The 18,847-nt window shown below is 44.2% G+C and overlaps 1 protein-coding gene across 1 annotated transcript in view; it reads left to right on the top strand.

The window, feature by feature from the left end:
* Positions 1-18,847, top strand: part of gabbr2 (gamma-aminobutyric acid (GABA) B receptor, 2) — a 200,176-nt gene that overhangs the window by 101,702 nt on the left and 79,627 nt on the right. The window contains exons 4-6 of the mRNA XM_082522355.1: positions 2,527-2,628; positions 16,223-16,288; positions 16,602-16,790. Of these exons, the coding sequence (XP_082378481.1) occupies positions 2,527-2,628; positions 16,223-16,288; positions 16,602-16,790 (357 nt within the window). The remainder of the gene's footprint in view (positions 1-2,526; positions 2,629-16,222; positions 16,289-16,601; positions 16,791-18,847) is intronic.

Below are 18,847 nucleotides of genomic sequence, written 5' to 3'. Positions count from 1 at the left end.
TGAGTGATGTACAGAGTGATTTAGAGCTTCCTCCGGGGGTACCAGAGGAGAAGGCGATTATGAAAGCAGACATTTGGAGACATGAGGGAAATAAAGTTGAGGTTGTTCAGAGTTATTGATTTTTAGATGTCAGAAATCTTAGTTGATAGCACAAAACTGTTGTAATGACTCATTTTAAGCTGCAGTTGGCTAATTTTAACAGGAGTATCAATAGCAATAATACTGATAGTAGCTTTTATGGTTCAAATCCTGGCGCCACTTTGAACTAACGGGCTGATGATTGGCCGGTGCTTGGTATTTTGAGAAGAAATACCAATTTTTCACTAATTTTTCCACAGTTTTTATTTATTTATTTATGTCCCATCTACAGTTAGGTCCATAAATATTCGGAGAAATATACAATTTTTGTAATTGAGCCTGTCTCCTCCACCACACCATTCATATAATCAGTTTGTGATTGAAGTGCCGACTTTTCAGCTTTTAGTGAAAGTATTGCATTGTTTAGGAATTACAGCAATTTTTACACATAGTACCCCGTTTTCAGAGGCTCAAGAGTACTTGCCAGACTTGGTCAGACAAAGTTTTCAGTATAAAAATTGTTTTTACTGTAATACTTTACTCCAGCCACCACCTGCTTTTTTCACTCTTGTATTTGAAAATCTGAAAAGCTGCTCTGTTGGGATGAGGCCAGGTGACTGACTGGGCCACATCCCTTTTTTTTTCTTTTCTTTTTTTTTTTGCAGTATGCTTTGAGGCATTATCAATTTAAACTATGAAACACTATCTGCTCAGTTTTGCAGCATTTTGCTAAATCTGAGCTGGGTGTATAGCCCTGTATACTTCACAGTTCATCTTGCAAAAGAGCAAAGATTATAATTTTTATCCAAATACTCAACTGAATCTTTGAAACACTGCAGTACAGTCTCTAAGTATTATTATAAGTCAATTGAAGGTGACACTGTAAGGAGACTTTTGTATAGAAATGTGAATATACAACCACCATGTAGCTGAAGCAATTTAGAACACATAATTACAGGATGAACATATTAAAGCACAGTAAGAGGAAACACACAGGACTTCTGTTAGCTGTTATATGTTGTCACTGCCAACTCTCTGACGTGTCAACATGGCTCTTGGGTTGGGGTGGAGACACTGATGGCTGCGGGGCATGGCCCGTGGACATCAGTGAAATCCAGCATGAACACCACAGGACTTTATACCATATTTTGACTTTTTCGACGTAGGTACAACTGCATTCCATGTCAGAGCCATGGTGTTGTCGTGATGTCTCAGTGTGTTGCCTTACTGGAACAGAGCCATTATTAATGGTATTAGTCACACCTGTGGTTTTCCTGCTATGAGAAGTCAAAATGTCAGCTGTGAAAAAGGGCTTTTCTAAAATTGTGGATTAAAGGAGGGAAGCAAGAGGGCCGACTCGTAGCATGTGTGTATGTGATGGCCGAGAAAAAGTGAGAGGCGGTATGATAAAACACCTCAAGCTTGCCATCCCAGTGGGGTACCTGCTCCATTCTCCATCTTCTCAGATTGAATTACCCACCATTCTACTGGCTCAATACATCACAGCAGACATACAGCTGCTGCAGATACATCTACAGCACTGCACATTTGTCTACTTTTTGTCAAGCCCTGGATAACCAGCGAAGATTATTTGAAGTGTACATTTGTTCTTTTGTGTCTTATTTAGCGAAAAACAAACTCATATCGCTGTGACAAATGCACGCTCGGTATATTGCGAAAATTACAACTCCTCATTGAACGGGCTGAGGCAAATCAGGAGGATGACAGATCTGATGTATGTGTCCGCCATGCTAAAATGACAAGCTGCTTGTCTTTCTGTCTTTTCATTCACAGTTCATGGTAGAATATGCATGCACCATTTCAGAACATTAGATGGCCTGCATCCATCTCACTTTATTGCTTTATAATGCTGTGTACAGAATACTATATGTATATTGCGACATGATTTCATCTGCTTTAAGCCAGCAGAAATATATTCACACATTCAGTTTTTATTTGCATCTATCACAGCATTGAGCTAAATGATTGATTTTCTCTCTGTGATTTATGCATACATGATTTAATGAATCTAATGTTTAATATACTTTATAAAACTGCATTTCCGCCCTTTTTCCATATTTTTAATAGCTGCTCCGTCATAGTACCACAGTATTTGTTTCCTATAGGCTATGTGATTTCTGACCCATTGTCAAATAACCTAATTAGTCACAAAATGTTCCTCCAGCTGTTTCATTTTACTACCACTTACTTTTCCAGCTCTTTGTTGCCTCAGATTGCTGTCATCAGATTCAATTTTTTTTTAAATTATACATTTTCTCACTTTAATCATTTGATATGTTTGCTTTGTTCTACTGTGAATAAAATATGGGTTTATGACGTTTGGAAATCATTGGTTTTATTTAAATTTTACACAGTGTCCCAACTTTTTTGGAAATGTTTTTGTAATTTCTCAACAACATTTGTGTATTCTCTCTTTCTGTTTTGCAGGTGAGGAACGATCTCACAAATGAGCTGGAGAAAGCAAACATTGAGATTGCAGACACAGAGAGTTTCTCCAATGATCCCTGTGGCAATGTCAAAAAGCTGAAGGTAGGTGAAGCAACCTAGAAACTTAAGGAAATGATCCAAGACCAGTTCAACCTGTAGAATTCCCAGTTAAAACAAAATGACAAAATACCCATTAGGTTTTCATATTAGCTACTATTTTTCATACTGTGTAAAGTAAATTCTTTAGTATTTTATCAAGTGGATGTCTCCCTCTGTCTTGACAGTGGCCATTTAACCATATACATACAAACACATGCATACAAGGTTTTTTTGCATACAAATTTTGCAAGATTTAAAAGAAAAAGGATGCATAAAATCCATATTTAAATACTGTCTAGTGCATTTTTAGTAGAGAGTGGCACAGTAAGAGTAAAAAAAAATAGAAGTGAAGAGAGTGGAGGGGGAGTAACACTTTTTTCCCCCTACTGATATGTTGGTGGAATATATGACGTATACAAGATGGAGCAGGTTGAAAGAAACATGAGATGATGAGAGAGAAGAACGAAGAAGGAACAGGAAGATAAGCCGTCGTTCCTAAAATATATGTGTAAATCTGTGTCTTAAGCGCTGACATTTTAAGCTGACATCACCCTTCCTTGATCAACTCTAAATATGCAATCCACAGTGCTGAAATCTTTACGGAACAATTGGATCGGGTGGGTGGTTAGGTGGATGGGGGGGGGGGTTCTTACACTCTAATGGGTCTTTTTCCCGCTCATCACACAACAGTGGTTTGCTGTCTCTCCAACAGCTACATAATATGATGGGGGAAGAGAGTGACACAGATTTCGTTGTCAAGGCTGGAATTTTGTTTCTTTATTTTTATGGGTTTTTTTCACGGGACACTGTTGGTAATGTGACAATCCATGTGAGGGTAAAGGCCCATGGCGTCACTTTGTGATCCACAAATAGAGCACTCACATCTGCGATATTCTTTTTGAAATATTCAAAAAGAAGACAGGCTTCGCTGCTGCTGGGCATTGTAACAGCCCTCTCAGTTGCTTTTTTTTTTTTTAATCTTTATCCCTCGTTCTCCGTCCCAAGTTCCCCGTTTATTGCTGGACAGGTTGACAAACACAGCATCAGAAAACAAAGGCAGACACGCATACATAGCACTTCTAATTTTAGTAATCTTTAGTTTGAACACAAACTAGGACCTCCAAGAGCTTTTTTATTTTTTGTGACAGAGAGCCAGTTTAGGCAGCTTGCATCCAATAGAAAGCCACATGAGAAAAAATGTCCTGAAATCTAAATGAAGACCAAAAAAATTTATTATTTATTATGCCTTAATTATTTATCGTACATTCAGAACTCTTCCCCCTCAAGTATGAGACACACCAAGGGATGGTTCATTTTTTGTTACACTTTACTTTTTTGTCTCACTGAGGTAGCAGGGTGTTTTTTGTCATTGTTTTTTTTTTGTTTGTTTGTTTGTTTTTGTGTCCCGTTTGGATCTTTAGCCATCAGAATTGTTGTCTTAAGGCCAAGAAAGATGCCAAGCGGATTTATTTTACCGAGTGGATCATCATGGCCTTGCCATATTGGTCCATTTGATTGACCTTTATTATAATTATGTATTTATTTTACAAACGGGACAGACATGACTGGGGGATAGGACGGGGAGAAAGTGTCACGGTTCTGGGTCAGTTTCTAACCAGTGTTTTGAGTTTTGATTGTTAGTTTATTTTTTGAATGATTGTTGTGGTTTTGATTACGATTATTATTATTATTGTTAGAGTTCCATGCTTCTGTTTATTTGGGGTTAAGATTTGTGCCCTCATGTTTTGTGTGGGTTTAGTTTCATGTGTCATTTTCTGTCTGTCTCTCTATGTCAAGTCTGCGTCTTAGTGTGATGGTTTCTTGTTCCTGTTTTATTGTGAAGGTCTGCGTCTCTTGTGAGTGTGTTCAGTTTTACCTTTGTCTCGTCTTGTTGATTATTCCCAGCTGTGTCCACCACCTGTGTGTAATTCCCCTGTGGTTCTCTGTGTATTTAAGTCATGTCTTCCGTCATTGTAGTTGCTGGTCCGTCTGTGTTTCCACCCTGCTTCATCTGTGTGTTTCCCTGCAGTCAACCATCATCTGTTTCCGCCCGCTCTCATTCATGTCCAGGTTCGTGTTCTGTAGTTAGTTTGTTCCCAGTTTAGTTTAGTCATTGCTCCGTTCGCCGTTTGTCCATTTCCTTTTTGTGTTTAATAAACCACCCTCACACCCATACAAGTGCCTGCGTTTGGATCCTCCTTTATTTTCCACACGGCTCATCTCACTCGCCGTGACAGAAAGAATGAAAGAAAGAGAGGGAGAGAAAGAAAACCAAGGGGAGAGGAGACGGTGAGAAAGTGGGGAAGAAAGAAAGAAAAACAAACAAAACACCTGGATCACCTGTATGGAGAAAAAAAACAGAAGAGAAAGCAAACAAAAAAAGAGCAACATAATAAAAAAACAGCACCATCACAATAATCTAGCTAGCAGTAGATAACAGTAGATACTAAACATTAAACAATATTGTGCAGCACGCAAGATAGAAAGGTGTAGTCCGCGTCTGTGAACACCCGTGTGTACACCTGTGTGCACACCTGTGTGGATCAGCATGCTTGTATTCCAAAGGTTTCTCCATGTAACGATCTGCTAGGAAGTGTGGGGAGCCATAGCCCCGTCCCCCAGGGTATGAAGCAGGTATGGAGGAGATCCAGGCCCCAGATATCCAGAGGCCCCAGAGTACGAGGACCCGAGGAGGACCACCAAAAGGGGGGGGAACCGTGCCACCCTCCTGTGAAGAGCTGAGTAGAGCCCCAAACGAGAGGTCACCCAGCAGCTACAGAGCAGAGGCCTGAGGGGGTTGCAGTGGTGTGCCCGTGGACTCTGCCAGCAGCCAGCTGTGCCAGAGAGGGCCGAGCTTCAGGCCCAGAGGCCAGAAGCCGGAGGGCATCCCACCCCCCGGAAGGGGCCCAGCCGGGCCACTGATGTGAGCCGGTACATACATGAGCGCCCAGCCCCAGTCGACAAGGACCACCAACACACCAACGTCTGAGGGCATCAGCCACCGGCAGGGAGTGTGGTGAGGGGAGATAGGCCTCCGTACTTTAGAGGGCCTGAGATGTACCCAGAGAGGTTGAGTCTAAGACCCAACCTGACATATAGACACAGACGAACAGGCACACGCGGACACAAACATGCATTCCCACCCCATATACACAACCAAATACTCGGCACTCACCCAACGTGTAGACAGACACAAATAGACACTGCACAGACAGTCGCACTCCCCAAACATACTCTATATCCCAGGTCCAGGTAACCCCGCCCCCAGAGGGGAAAGCCGCACCTAGACCCAGGAGATGTAACCCTTCTCTCTGGGGTGGACGCAAGCGGACCACCTCCTTATCTGCAGTAACAGGGAGGCCCCGCATCCCAGACCCCAATCTGACGGCCAGCACCTCCTCCCAGCCCCCCAGCCCTGACGGCTAACAGAACCGGGGTGAGTGAAGACCCCAAACCTCCCAATGCTCGCTCATATGTAGTGTTGCTGTGTGCTGTTCTAAAGTGCATTTAAAACACAGGAGAGCATGGTTCCTGCTTCCTCTCAGAGAGCAGCACGGCTCCTCCTGAAAACCCTTAGTGTCTATGTGCATTTAAAGTTGAGGGTAGGGCACCAGCGCCAGAGGTGGGTTGGAGTACACTGACCATCCTCTGGATGCTGTAGAACGTGCCCACCCCCAAGGCCCTATATGTATGTGTTATGTGAGAGTGTGAGTAATGTGGATGTCTAGGTTGCAGAATAAAATTGAGGCACAGGCGGCCAGAAGGGGACAGAGGGGGAGTGCCTCCCCTGCACCCTGGTGACATACCTGGACCCCAAGCCCTGCGTGTGTGGGTGGGTGTTGTAGAGCGGGAATAGGGAGGCAGCTGAGGATGGAGAGGGAAGAAAGGGAGGGGCAAGTGGCACCTCCCTGGGGCCAGCTCCCCCGCTGACCCCAGTAGGCACCCCCACACTCTGGAACCCACCAGCGCAAGGGGGCCCAGGCCCATCCGGACCGGAGCCCGCAGCAGCAGCACCGCCCAGCCCCACAGAGTCCGGGGCAGCCCACCCGACTCCACCCCAGAGAAAACTGCACCCACCCCATCATCCAATCATCTCCCAAACTACACAAGACAATAGACACCCAGGTTGGGTTCATTCTCTGCCTCTCCTATATCTCTCCCCCACCTGCAGAGTGAGCTCCTGTAGAGAGGAGACCACCTACAAAGATATAACAGCCTCCCCACCAGTTAGAGAGCCCCCTAGTTGGGCCGATGCACCAGAGGTCCCCTGCACTGGGGCTGAGCCCCCCTGCACCCACCCGCCCACAGCTCCGGCGACATTGTCATTGTTTTAATGACATTTTTATTGATATTAACTTTATCAGGTCGTAAAATGATTGTGATCTAAAACTCAGACATCTGGCATGGACTTAGTGGCTTTAAAACCAACAAACTCACAGCCAAACCTTGTATTCAAAATTCTGTTTAACCTAAAACTAACACGACGGCACCACTTCTCAACAATAAACTAGAAGCAACCTAATCTCAAACCTCTTTCACCTGTTTGCTCAGTGTTGTACAACTTATACTGTAATAATACAACTTGTGTAGCAAATATAAACTAACATTTGGCTCTATAGACACTGTGGATCAGCTCAAGATGAATGGTTCACACTGATAGTGTAATCATAAGTTTGCCTATTTTGTAAGGCCTCTTATTGATACTCATGAAACTGATGAAGCACCTCTGCTGGCCCACATCCCCAAATGGCACAGAGCTGCAAAAAGAATATCCTGCTGCAGAGATCAAACACTAGAACCTCTTCGCATTCCATTTTAAAGACTTTTATTTTGAAATCCTCACACTGATAATTGTTGTTCAGTTATTAGTGCCAAAACTTCAAACGATAGCCTTGTGTTCACCTTGAGTGAATTAGTGATCAGACACATCCCTGCAAGAGTTTATATTTCATCATATCTGCACACCACACATGCGCTGCACAGTAATCAAACAGATGGGGGTACGGTTTTAGTAATAGCAACAACACGTAGCCCAGTACACAAATCACATCTCCCACTAGCTCGTAAAAGACCATCATTAGTACAGTGTTTATATGTGTGTGCGGTGCCTAATAAGCCTTAAAAGTGCCTGATTGGGATTACGAGTTACAATATTACTCAAACAGACAAATGACTGCTGTAAAGTTACGAACAACCCTGTCACAGATAAAGCAGTCAAGGCTGCCCTTAACACTATACCCTGATTCAGAACTATTATGGTAACAGTTATATAAAAGCTTAAGCAATGAGGGTAATTTGGGGCTCTGTAGTGCCCCAGTCCATCTGCAGTGCAACACAACACCATACACTCACTCATGCCCTTGCCCACAACTACACAGCGTTTTCATGTTGTTGCCAGGCAGGCTAGAATTTATACTGAGGCTGTGGCCCACGGCCATAGTTGGAGTCATTTGGGTTAAGTGCCTTTTCTTCAGGGAAGAACAGTGTTATCGAGTAGCTGCCGGCACGTGTGTGTGTTTCTCTCTCGCACACACACACACACACACACACACACACACTCTATCTATCTATTTATCTTTCTATCTATCTTAGCCTCAGGGTCTTGGAGGTAAATTTCAGTGACTGGCCGCTCCTTCTGATCTTGGAATGCATGACATATGGTAGCGACTGCCTGAGGGGTGACCTAATGAACTGTATTTGTGGGTTCCCAGGGCAATGGCAGTATAACACAGGTTGTGTGTGTGAAAATCTAGCTCGCGTTAGTCACATTCTACATTACACTTCAACCCAGACTATAAAACATGTTCATACATATTTCTTGAAAGGTACTGATATACAATTCTTTGCCATTTAGAGCTTCTATACCCAGCCTTTATTAGACGGATACATTTCAGAACTGCTTATGTGTTATAAGCAGTAGTAGCTACCCACATTTAGTGTTCAAGTATATTTTGCTAAGAAATGAGATCCTGTTATTACAAGGTAACTGTTACTAACACAGTTGTTCTTCCATTCAGTTTAATTTTCAGTAACAGAATTGATTCCTATCATTTGGGCCTGCATAAGTGTCAGGGTTCCTGGGTCGTTGACCCAGTGTTTTCTGTTTTGTCATGTTCAGTTTATTTTCACATCTGTGTTTTCTGTGCCAGCATACCGCCTGCGTATTGTGTTCCAGTTATTTCCATATATCATTAGTCAGACTAAGTTCAGCTGCGTACTCACCGGTTTCTAATCATTCATCACCCAGCGTGTATTTAAGTCCTCAGTTCCATCCGATCCTTGTTGTGTCATTGATGTACGTCTGATGTTAGTGTCGTCTGTATGTTCAGTTAGCCAGCCAGTCCTTCATTCATTCATTCATTCATTTATTCATTCATTCAGCCAGCCAGCCAGCCAGCCAGCCATTTCCTCCCTCTGTACTGTTTGCTCACTCCTTCGGCAATAAACATCCACCTTCACCTACCTGCCTGTGAGTCCAGCGATTGGGTCCTCCTTCTCTCGTCCACGACACTACTCCTGACAGAATGACACGAACCCGCGTTGTGGACCCAGCGGACTCTGAACTTTTCGAGCGGCAGGAGGCAGCGCTCCTTCGCTGGATGGAGGGGCTTCGGGGAAAACAGCGGCTCTTCGCGGAGAGAGAGCACGTCTTCGAGGGGACTCGCCTGGCTCTGGGCGGGCCTCGGAGACGCCGCGTTCCCCCACCTGCTGCCTCACCTGCACCGGAGCATTCGCCACGGAGAGCGGGCGTCACAGGCCAAGCTTTGGCTGCTCGCTCTCCCGCCGCTCCGCTCCTCGCTCGCCCGCCAGCCGTTTTACTCACTGGAACTTCACCCTCGCCATGGCACAGCGGCTCCGCCTACCACCTCGGCTCAATGGAGGCTCCCGCGCCAGAAGCTCGGTTGTGTACCCCACCCGCTTCCTCTTCCCGGAAAAAGCGGCGCACACGCCACCATAACAAGGACTATTTTCAGCTACTCCCGGTGGTGAGTTCTAGTGACTGTTTTCCACCCTCATCATTTGATTCTTCACCTCAAATAACTAATAGACTTATCTCTGATTCATGGGGGGTCTCCCTCCTAGACGAGGACGTAGACTGGGACAAATTTTTCTGCTCTGCTCCCCCAAAAGCTGTTCAGTCAAAGACTGTAAATAGTGGTGGCAGGAGGACCAGAACAATCCCAGAGAAACCTGCCAGTATCACACACCCGGTCGTTATCTCCACTCCCGTCAGTCAGGCTACACCCACTCCAGTGCCAGCTCCCAGGAGGAGGGCAGCTGCGACCCAGTCTACCTCCACGCCCGCTCCTGTTTCTCGGGTGGGGGTGACTGGTGTCCAGCCACCTCCCGTGCCTGTCCCAGCGCCCAGGCTGAGGGCAGCCAGAACCCAGCCAGAACTCCCTAGCGGCTTGGAAGAGCTAACCGGTTCACCTGCTACCTCACCACTTCATCCACCTCCTGACCCAGCCTTTCACGCCCTCGCACTATCCCTAGTTAGATTAGCTGAACTGTCCCCTGCCCAGGCACCAGCCTTACTAGCCCAAGCTGTAGCCTTATCTCCGTCACTAGCTCAGTCTGTAGCTCAACCATTAGCCACACCAACCTCAGCTCCGTCGTCAGCCTCGCCTACCTCTGTTCATCCCTTAGCATCTCCACTCCAGTCAGTTCCCTCACCTGCTGTTCAGCTTCCACTCCAGTCCCCTGTAGTCCAGTCTCCTGCCCTTCAGTCCCCTGTAGTCCAGTCCGCTCCTGCCCTCCAGTCCCCTGTAGGGTAGTCCGCTCCTGCCCTCCAGTCAGTAGTCCAGTCGCCTCCTGTCCTCCAGTCAGTAGTCCAGTCGCCTCCTGTCCTCCAGTCAGTAGTCCAGTCGCCCGTCCACCATCCTGTTCAGTTCCCGGACCTGCAGCCACAGCACCCAGAGCCAGCTGTGAGCTACCCTGCTTCTCAGCCAGGGGTTTCCGCACCCGCTGGCCCGGCCGCTTCCCTGCCAGAGGTCCCCGCACCTGCTGGTTCTGTCCTGTGTGTGCCAGGGGCTCCAGTGCCCACTGGTTCTGAGATCGTTTTCGCTGGAGGGCCCGAGGAGCCCGTCCAGCCTCATGCCTCGTCAGCTGGAGGGCCCGAGGAGCCCGTCCAGCAACCTTCCTCGTCAGCTGGGGGTTCAGGAGAACCGCACCAGCCTCATGCCTCGTCAGCTGGAGGGCCCGAGGAGCCCGTTCAGCCACCCGTCTCCGCTGGAGGGTCCGAGGGGCCCGTTCAGCCTCCCATCTCCGCTGGAGGGTCCGAGGGGCCCGTCCAGCCTCCTGCCACGTCAGCTGGAGGGTCCGAGGAGCCCGTCCAGCCTCCTGCCACGTCAGCTGGAGGGCCCGAGGAGCCCGTCCAGCCACCACCTGCGGCTGCCTCGCTGTCACCTAGCTCTGCTTCTGCTTCGCCTGGTCCAGCTTCAGCCTGTGCCTCGCCTGGTCCAGCCTCTGCTTCTGCTACGCAGTGTTGGGGAGTAACGGAATACATGTACCGCCGTTACGTATTTAAAATACAAAATATGAGTAACTGTATTCCGTTACAGTTACCGTTTAAACAGGTGGTATTCAGAATACAGTTACTTTGTTGAAATAAATGGATTACACTGCGGTACTTTCCTGTTTCATTTTGTCGCGGGTCAGGACTGTTTGGGTTTTGTTTGACAGCTACGTTCTGTTGTTCCAGGCGGCAGCGTTACGGTTGCCATGGTTACAGGGCAACGCTCTCTCTCTCTCACTGCGACTGTGTGTTTCCTGGGTGAGAGAGCGCCTTTTCGTTGTTGTTGTTGTTGTGCTAAGCTAACAGGCAGAATGCTACAAGCATAGCTCTAAAGAATGTAGCATCATGGGCAGTGTAGTCCGTGTTGCAGGGAGAATGGACGCGAGGAGGGAGAAAAAGGGGAGTGGAAAGGTACGTGTTGTCATCGAGGAAAAACGGGAGCTGGAAGCATGTAAATATAATAATAACCACTTCAGCCAAGAAGAGTGCCTTACGAGCCCAGTTGTAAGTAAGCTATTAAGACTCGACTGTACACCGTGTTTGTGTTTTCCTCCGAAAACAATAAGTTCCGTTGGAGCAGCCTTTCAACGCCTCTCTCTGTCTCTCCAAGAAAAGTTGACCCACACAACAAAGTAAAGCTATTTTTCGGCTACGAGCCGACAGGGACCCCGCCGTATTAGTCAGAGGTCCCTTTACTACAGTTCGGAGTCGCGGACCTTCAGTAATAGTAATAAATCACACAGCAATAGTACATTCACGTTGTTGTAAAAAGCATGATAATATATTAAGTAATCCAAAGTATTCAGAATATGTTACTGTCATTGAGTAACGTAACGGAATACGTTACAAAATACATTTTGGGGCATGTATTCTGTATTCTGTAATGGAATACATTTTAAAAGTAACCTTCCCAACACGCCTGGTCCAGCCTCTGCTTCTGCTTCGCCTGGTCCGGCCTCAGACTCAGCCTCGGCCTCTGCTTCGCCTGGTCCGGCCTCAGACTCAGCCTCGGCTTCTGCTTCGCCTGGTCCGGCCTCAGACTCAGCTTCGGCTTCTGCTTTGCCTGGCCCTACAGCTGCTCCTCAGTCTCCGCCGGCTCCCGCGCCGCCTTCTGCAGCTGCTCCTTGGCTGCCTTCTCCTCGTCGCCGGTGTGGTCGACCACCGCACCGGCTCAGTGGCCGCCGCCGTCTTCCTCGCTGCCGCCCACCGGATCGACTTCAGCGTCTCTGCCGGCTGCGTGGCCGCCCACCTGAACTGTATGGGCTCAGCCACTGGCCGCATGGCCGCCCGCCTGAACTGGCTCTGTGTGGACTCCGTCCCTCCGTCCTGGGCCCCCTCCGCCCGCCCTGTTCTGGTTTTTTTTCTTTTGGCCGTCGGGTGCCGGCCTTTGGAGGGGGGGTACTGTCAGGGTTCCTGGGTCGTTGACCCAGTGTTTTCTGTTTTGTCATGTTCAGTTTATTTTCACATCTGTGTTTTCTGTGCCAGCATACCGCCTGCGTATTGTGTTCCAGTTATTTCCATATATCATTAGTCAGACTAAGTTCAGCTGCGTACTCACCGGTTTCTAATCATTCATCACCCAGCGTGTATTTAAGTCCTCAGTTCCATCCGATCCTTGTCGTGTCATTGATGTACGTCTGATGTTAGTGTCGTCTGTATGTTCAGTTAGCCAGCCAGTCCTTTGTTCATTCATTCATTCATTCAGTCAGCCAGCCAGCCAGCCAGCCAGCCAGCCAGCCAGCCAGCCAGCCAGCCATTTCCTCCCTCTGTACTGTTTGCTCACTCCTTCGGCAATAAACATCCACCTTCACCTACCTGCCTGTGAGTCCAGCGATTGGGTCCTCCTTCTCTCGTCCACGACACTACTCCTGACAATAAGATTGCTTATAATGACAATTATGATAGTTTTGATCAATATTGATATCCCGATTATTTATGATTATTATCCATTGCCGTCCAAGCAGAACACTGCTTTCCCATCATTTCACATGATTTGTACGAATGTGAAATAAAATTGGTCCTCTTTCTTCACCTAAGCTCAGTGCAAACGTAGAAAACACATTTGAAAAAATACTTCATCTCTGCAGACAAATAAGGCGTTTTTTCACCTGGAATAAGTGAATATTCTAAAAGCAAAATATAGTTTTTCACTCTATTCCTTGCACCTGTGAATTTGTGGATCTTAACAAAACTTGTAGCGACCAATCTCTTTTCCCCGTTTTGCGTACAGTACAAAATAATCCAAAACAATTGAATGAAGGGAGAAGATCTTTTGTCCAGTAAGTGGAACATTTTCATGAAGCCCTCATTACTCATACAGGGAGTGCAGAATTATTAGGCAAGTTGTATTTTTGAGGAATAATTTTATTATTGAACAACAACCATGTTCTCAATGAACCCAAAAAACTCATTAATATCAAAGCTGAATGTTTTTGGAAGTAGTTTTTAGTTTGTTTTTAGTTTTAGCTATTTTAGGGGGATATCTGTGTGTGCAGGTGACTATTACTGTGCATAATTATTAGGCAACTTAACAAAAAACAAATATATACCCATTTCAATTATTTATTTTTACCAGTGAAACCAATATAACATCTCCACATTCACAAATATACATTTCTGACATTCAAAAACAAAACCAAAACAAATCAGCGACCAATATAGCCACCTTTCTTTGCAAGGACACTCAAAAGCCTGCCATCCATGGATTCTGTCAGTGTTTTGATCTGTTCACCATCAACATTGCGTGCAGCAGCAACCACAGCCTCCCAGACACTGTTCAGAGAGGTGTACTGTTTTCCCTCCTTGTAAATCTCACATTTGATGATGGACCACAGGTTCTCAATGGGGTTCAGATCAGGTGAACAAGGTGGCCATGTCATTAGTTTTTCTTCTTTTATACCCTTTCTTGCCAGCCACGCTGTGGAGTACTTGGACGCGTGTGATGGAGCATTGTCCTGCATGAAAATCATGTTTTTCTTGAAGGATGCAGACTTCGTCCTGTACCACTGCTTGAAGAAGGTGTCTTCCAGAAACTGGCAGTAAGACTGGGAGTTGAGCTTGACTCCATCCTCAACCCGAAAAGGCCCCACAAGCTCATCTTTGATGATACCAGCCCAAACCAGTACTCCACCTCCACCTTGCTGGCGTCTGAGTCGGACTGGAGCTCTCTGCCCTTTACCAATCCAGCCACGGGCCCATCCATCTGGCCCATCAAGACTCACTCTCATTTCATCAGTCCATAAAACCTTAGAAAAATCAGTCGTGAGATATTTCTTGGCCCAGTCTTGACGTTTCAGCTTGCGTGTCTTGTTCAGTGGTGGTCGTCTTTCAGCCTTTCTTACCTTGGCCATGTCTCTGAGTATTGCACACCTTGTGCTTTTGGGCACTCCAGTGATGTTGCAGCTCTGAAATATGGCCAAACTGGTGGCAAGTGGCATCTTGGCAGCTGCACGCTTGACTTTTCTCAGTTCATGGGCAGTTATTTTGCGCCTTGGTTTTTCCACACGCTTCTTGCGACCCTGTTGACTATTTTGAATGAAACGCTTGATTGTTCGATTATCACGCTTCAGAAGCTTTGCAATTTTGAGACTGCTGCATCCCTCTGCAAGATATCTCACTATTTTTGACTTTTCTGAGCCTGTCAAGTCCTTCTTTTGACCCATTTTTCCAAAGGAAAGGACGTTGCCTAATAATTATGCACACCTGATATAGGGTGTTGATCTCTCTAGACCACACCCCTTCTCATTACAGAGATGCACATCATCTAATATGCTTAATTGGTAGTAGGCTTTCGAGCCTATACAGCTTGGAGTAAGACAACATGCATGAAGAGGATGATGTGGACAAAATACTCATTTGCCTAATAATTCTGCACTCCCTGTAGTGTTTATTGGGTACCTGTCTTTGCCCAAATGAAAAACATTTGCGTTGGTGATTTCAGTGCGTCTTTGCAACCTGGATGAATGCACAGACTGCACAGGCTCGCTTGTGGAGTTCTTAGTTGATATTGGATGGTTCACATTAGCTTCCCTTGTTTTTCTTGGCCTTCATGCATTTATTATATCGCAGCTTTTGTTTGTATACCCAAACAAAGGATGATGATCAGCTTTAAGGGACAAACTCTTTGCTTTCTGCTGTGCCAGACATTGTTATTTGTTATATATCTTTTAACTTATTGTTACTCATCCAGACTAGTCCAGGAAACTTCAAGCTGCACGGTATAAAGGGAACACTTGATTTGCTATTGATGGAGCACACATGTCAAATATTGTGCCAAAATCATGAGATTAAAACTCAGTTAATTGTGTTTTTGTACAAGTTATATACACTGAGTTAACCTATATCAATATTATTTGGTTAGGTTTGGGACAATTTTATGTGTGTGTATTTTTAGTGGTGAGTTTAGTTTAGTTCTACTGTCTGTGGACACACAGTGTGATTGCATGTAGGTCTGTGCTTGTGTTTAGGACTACACATATGTCTGTGCTCACTAAATGGCAGAGCCTGATCTTTTTTCCCCACCATGAAACATGCTGAATTTCCACCCGGGGACTCTGAATTATTTACAGAGACAATTACCAGGCCATGTGCCTCGAATACTCAAGCAAGTTCAGCCTGGTTTGCAAGCAGTTCTGCCTGCTGACATTGTCTCCGTTCTAATAGAAGGACTTCGAAATTTGGTAATGCCTTAGCCTCTCAACAACTGGTTTGTGCCTCAGGTCCCACATCCCTTCTAGGTACAGATTAGAGGATTACACATAGTAATGAGTATGTACAGTAAAGTAAATACAACATCTCTGATTCTGTGTGTTTGTTAACTGTTTGGAGTTATGGTAGACTCACACACAGCAAAACTGATCCCATAGCATATAGACCCATGTAGTTTCACCAAAAGACAGCTGTGACAGCTTTTCACCATTAAAGCCAGGGAGTCAAAAGATCACAATAAAAAGCTTGCACGATTACATTAGGATTGTAAATTGAGATTGTATAATAAGATTGTAGTGCAGCATAATCCTGATTTCTTTCTCTGTTTGAATAAAGTTAAATGTTTCCATTTAAGTAAATACGTATTTTTTTTAGGACAATGATGTGAGGATCATCATTGGCCAGTTTGATGAGAACCTGGCCTCCAGAGTCTTCTGCTGTGTAAGTTTCTTTATGATGTTGCCTTCTGTTGTCTTGGCATTTTATTTTAAATGATAGAAATTGTCTTATACACAGTTGGCGCTATTAGTAAAATGCATTGTGTCATAATTATGAACAAAGCTGACATGCTTTTTTAAATCCTGTTTCAATAAGGAGTAATTAAATATATCATTAGATGCACAGAATTTGGACTTTAGATGGTTGGATTTCAAAGTGTCATTTTCCTTTCTTTTAAGAACAACAAGATTAGTTGTTAATCTGAATCTCTCTGATTTTCCATTGCTCCAACCTCTGATTATTGTGCCCAAACCAGGCGTATAACCTGAACATGTTTGGGAGTAAATATCAGTGGATTATCCCTGGCTGGTATCAGGGCAACTGGTGGGAACAGGCCAACAACACCAACTGCACCACCAAGAAGCTTCTCACTGCCATGGAGGGATACATTAGCGTGGACTTTGAGCCACTCAGCGCTCGGCAAATCAAGGGCATCTCTGGCAGGGTGAGTGACATACATCTCAACTACACTCTGATGTGCAGAAGGTAATTTTATACTGTATACTTAAAAACGTGAGGTAAATAGAATAATTTTTGTCTGAAGGTCTTCATTCATAAAGCTTAGGGAAGTTTTTTAAGTCAAGTTTAATTTTTTTTAAATAAAGTTTGATTGTAGTTCGTTAAAGTAGGGCTGTAACAAATTTTTCATTGATTAGTCAACGCTTATTTTTTATAACTCTTATCTCCACTTCCTGTGGGCAAACCTCCTGTTCTAGGCTCCATTACGTCACCTGCTCAAGTCTGCCCACCTGTGAATATCAACCTGTTGTCTCGTCCCTCAGTACATTAAAATAATGACCCAGTAAACATATAAATTTGAAGATAATCAAAGCTATTTTTAATATTTCTCAGGATGGTCAGAATAAAAATTAAATAAACATTAGAAATGACTGTTACTTACAGCTTCTCAGATGGCGTAGTGTTCAATGCCAATTAAACTATTTAACTAATTATATAAATAATTAATTATTGATAATGTTAGATGGAATTTGACGTCAGAGCTCCAGGGTGCCAGCTTTTTAAATGCTCGTGCACTGCAGTAGTGCTGTAGTGAAAGCAAAGCTCAGCTTTCCACAGTCTGCATTTAACTTTCTGTGAAATGCTTTGACATTTTTTAAAATCTTTGTTTCCATATTTTTTTCATCCTCCTGTTTTGCCATGGGTGCCATATTCTCCCTCTTTAGTACTGAGTGCTAGTGATGTGTCGCTCGCGAACTAAATGGCTCTTAGAGCCAGGTCTTTGACGTGAACGACGTGAGCCGGTGTTGTGCCAAAAAGTGATTGTCTGCCAAAAACTGATTTCCGGTATTTGCCAAAAAGCGATTGCTCATATTTAAAGTGCTATAAGTAACTTGTTGGGCTATAATATGTTAAACATATGTCAAATGCATCCCTTATGGATGACATAAAGTCATCTTGAGCCACAAACAACATTCGTGTAGCAAGATACAAGCCGCAATCAGTTTTTGGCAGCGACTTTTATATAACCTTTATTTATGCAGTAAAAAAAAATCTCATTAACATTAAAAATGTATTTTGTAAGAGTAAGTTGCCCAACAGGACAGCAGAAATGGCAGCAAATATTACAATAGTTCTGTAAAAATATTTTAAGTGGGGATAAAGGACCGGATTGGTTATAATGTAAGTACAAGTTGTAAAGATACTTAAAAAACAGATAATTTTTTAATTCTTTATGTAACCCCTTTGTATCCCCTGTTCACCGAAGTCTATTTACGAACATACGTAAAGATATTACACATAAAAAATACACAGAAACACTGGAAATCAGTTTTTGGCAGACAATCACTTTTTGGCACAACACCAAGCCATGGGTTGTTTTTTTTCTTTCTCTAACCCTCTCTCGCACTTCTTCCGCTTCACTCCGCATGCAAGCCTTGTGCTTTGCGCTGGGCAGAAGGGGGAGGGGCGGTAGTTACACACGCAGTAGCGCTGGAACAGAGTAGGAGGGAGAGAGAGAAAGCGTATGGAACGCCAGGACTGCCATAATGAATTAATTAAATACACCATTAAATAATTAATTAAATGTGTCAATAATTAATTAAAATGTGAAATACATAAATAATTAATTAAATGTGTCAATAATTAATTAAAATGTGAAATACATAAATAATTAATTAAATGTGTCAATAATTAATTAAAATGTGAAATACATAAATAATTAATTAAATGTGTCAATAATTAATTAATTACATGTGTCATAACTATTTATTTAATTAATTAATTCCAATTTTAATTAATTATTGACACATTTAATTAATTATTTAATGGTGTATTTAATTAATTCATTATGGCAGTCCTGGCGTTCCATAAAAGAGAGCCAGGGAGAACAACGTCACATTAGAAAGGTATAGTAATCTAGTTGTGGATGATAAAGGATTCAGAAAGTTTATTCATGCAGGCCCATATGACAGAGAATGTGCATCTTCTTTTGGTTTTCATATTGTAATTCATATTTAATTGTGTTGTGGTTTGCAGTGTTTT

The sequence above is a fragment of the Aulonocara stuartgranti genome (assembly GCF_965226115.1).
Source record: "Aulonocara stuartgranti genome assembly, chromosome: 22".
NCBI classification, from domain to species: Eukaryota; Metazoa; Chordata; class Actinopteri; order Cichliformes; family Cichlidae; genus Aulonocara; species Aulonocara stuartgranti.
The sequence above is the reverse complement of the archived record's forward strand: the minus strand, read 5'-3'. Positions and strand labels throughout refer to the sequence as shown.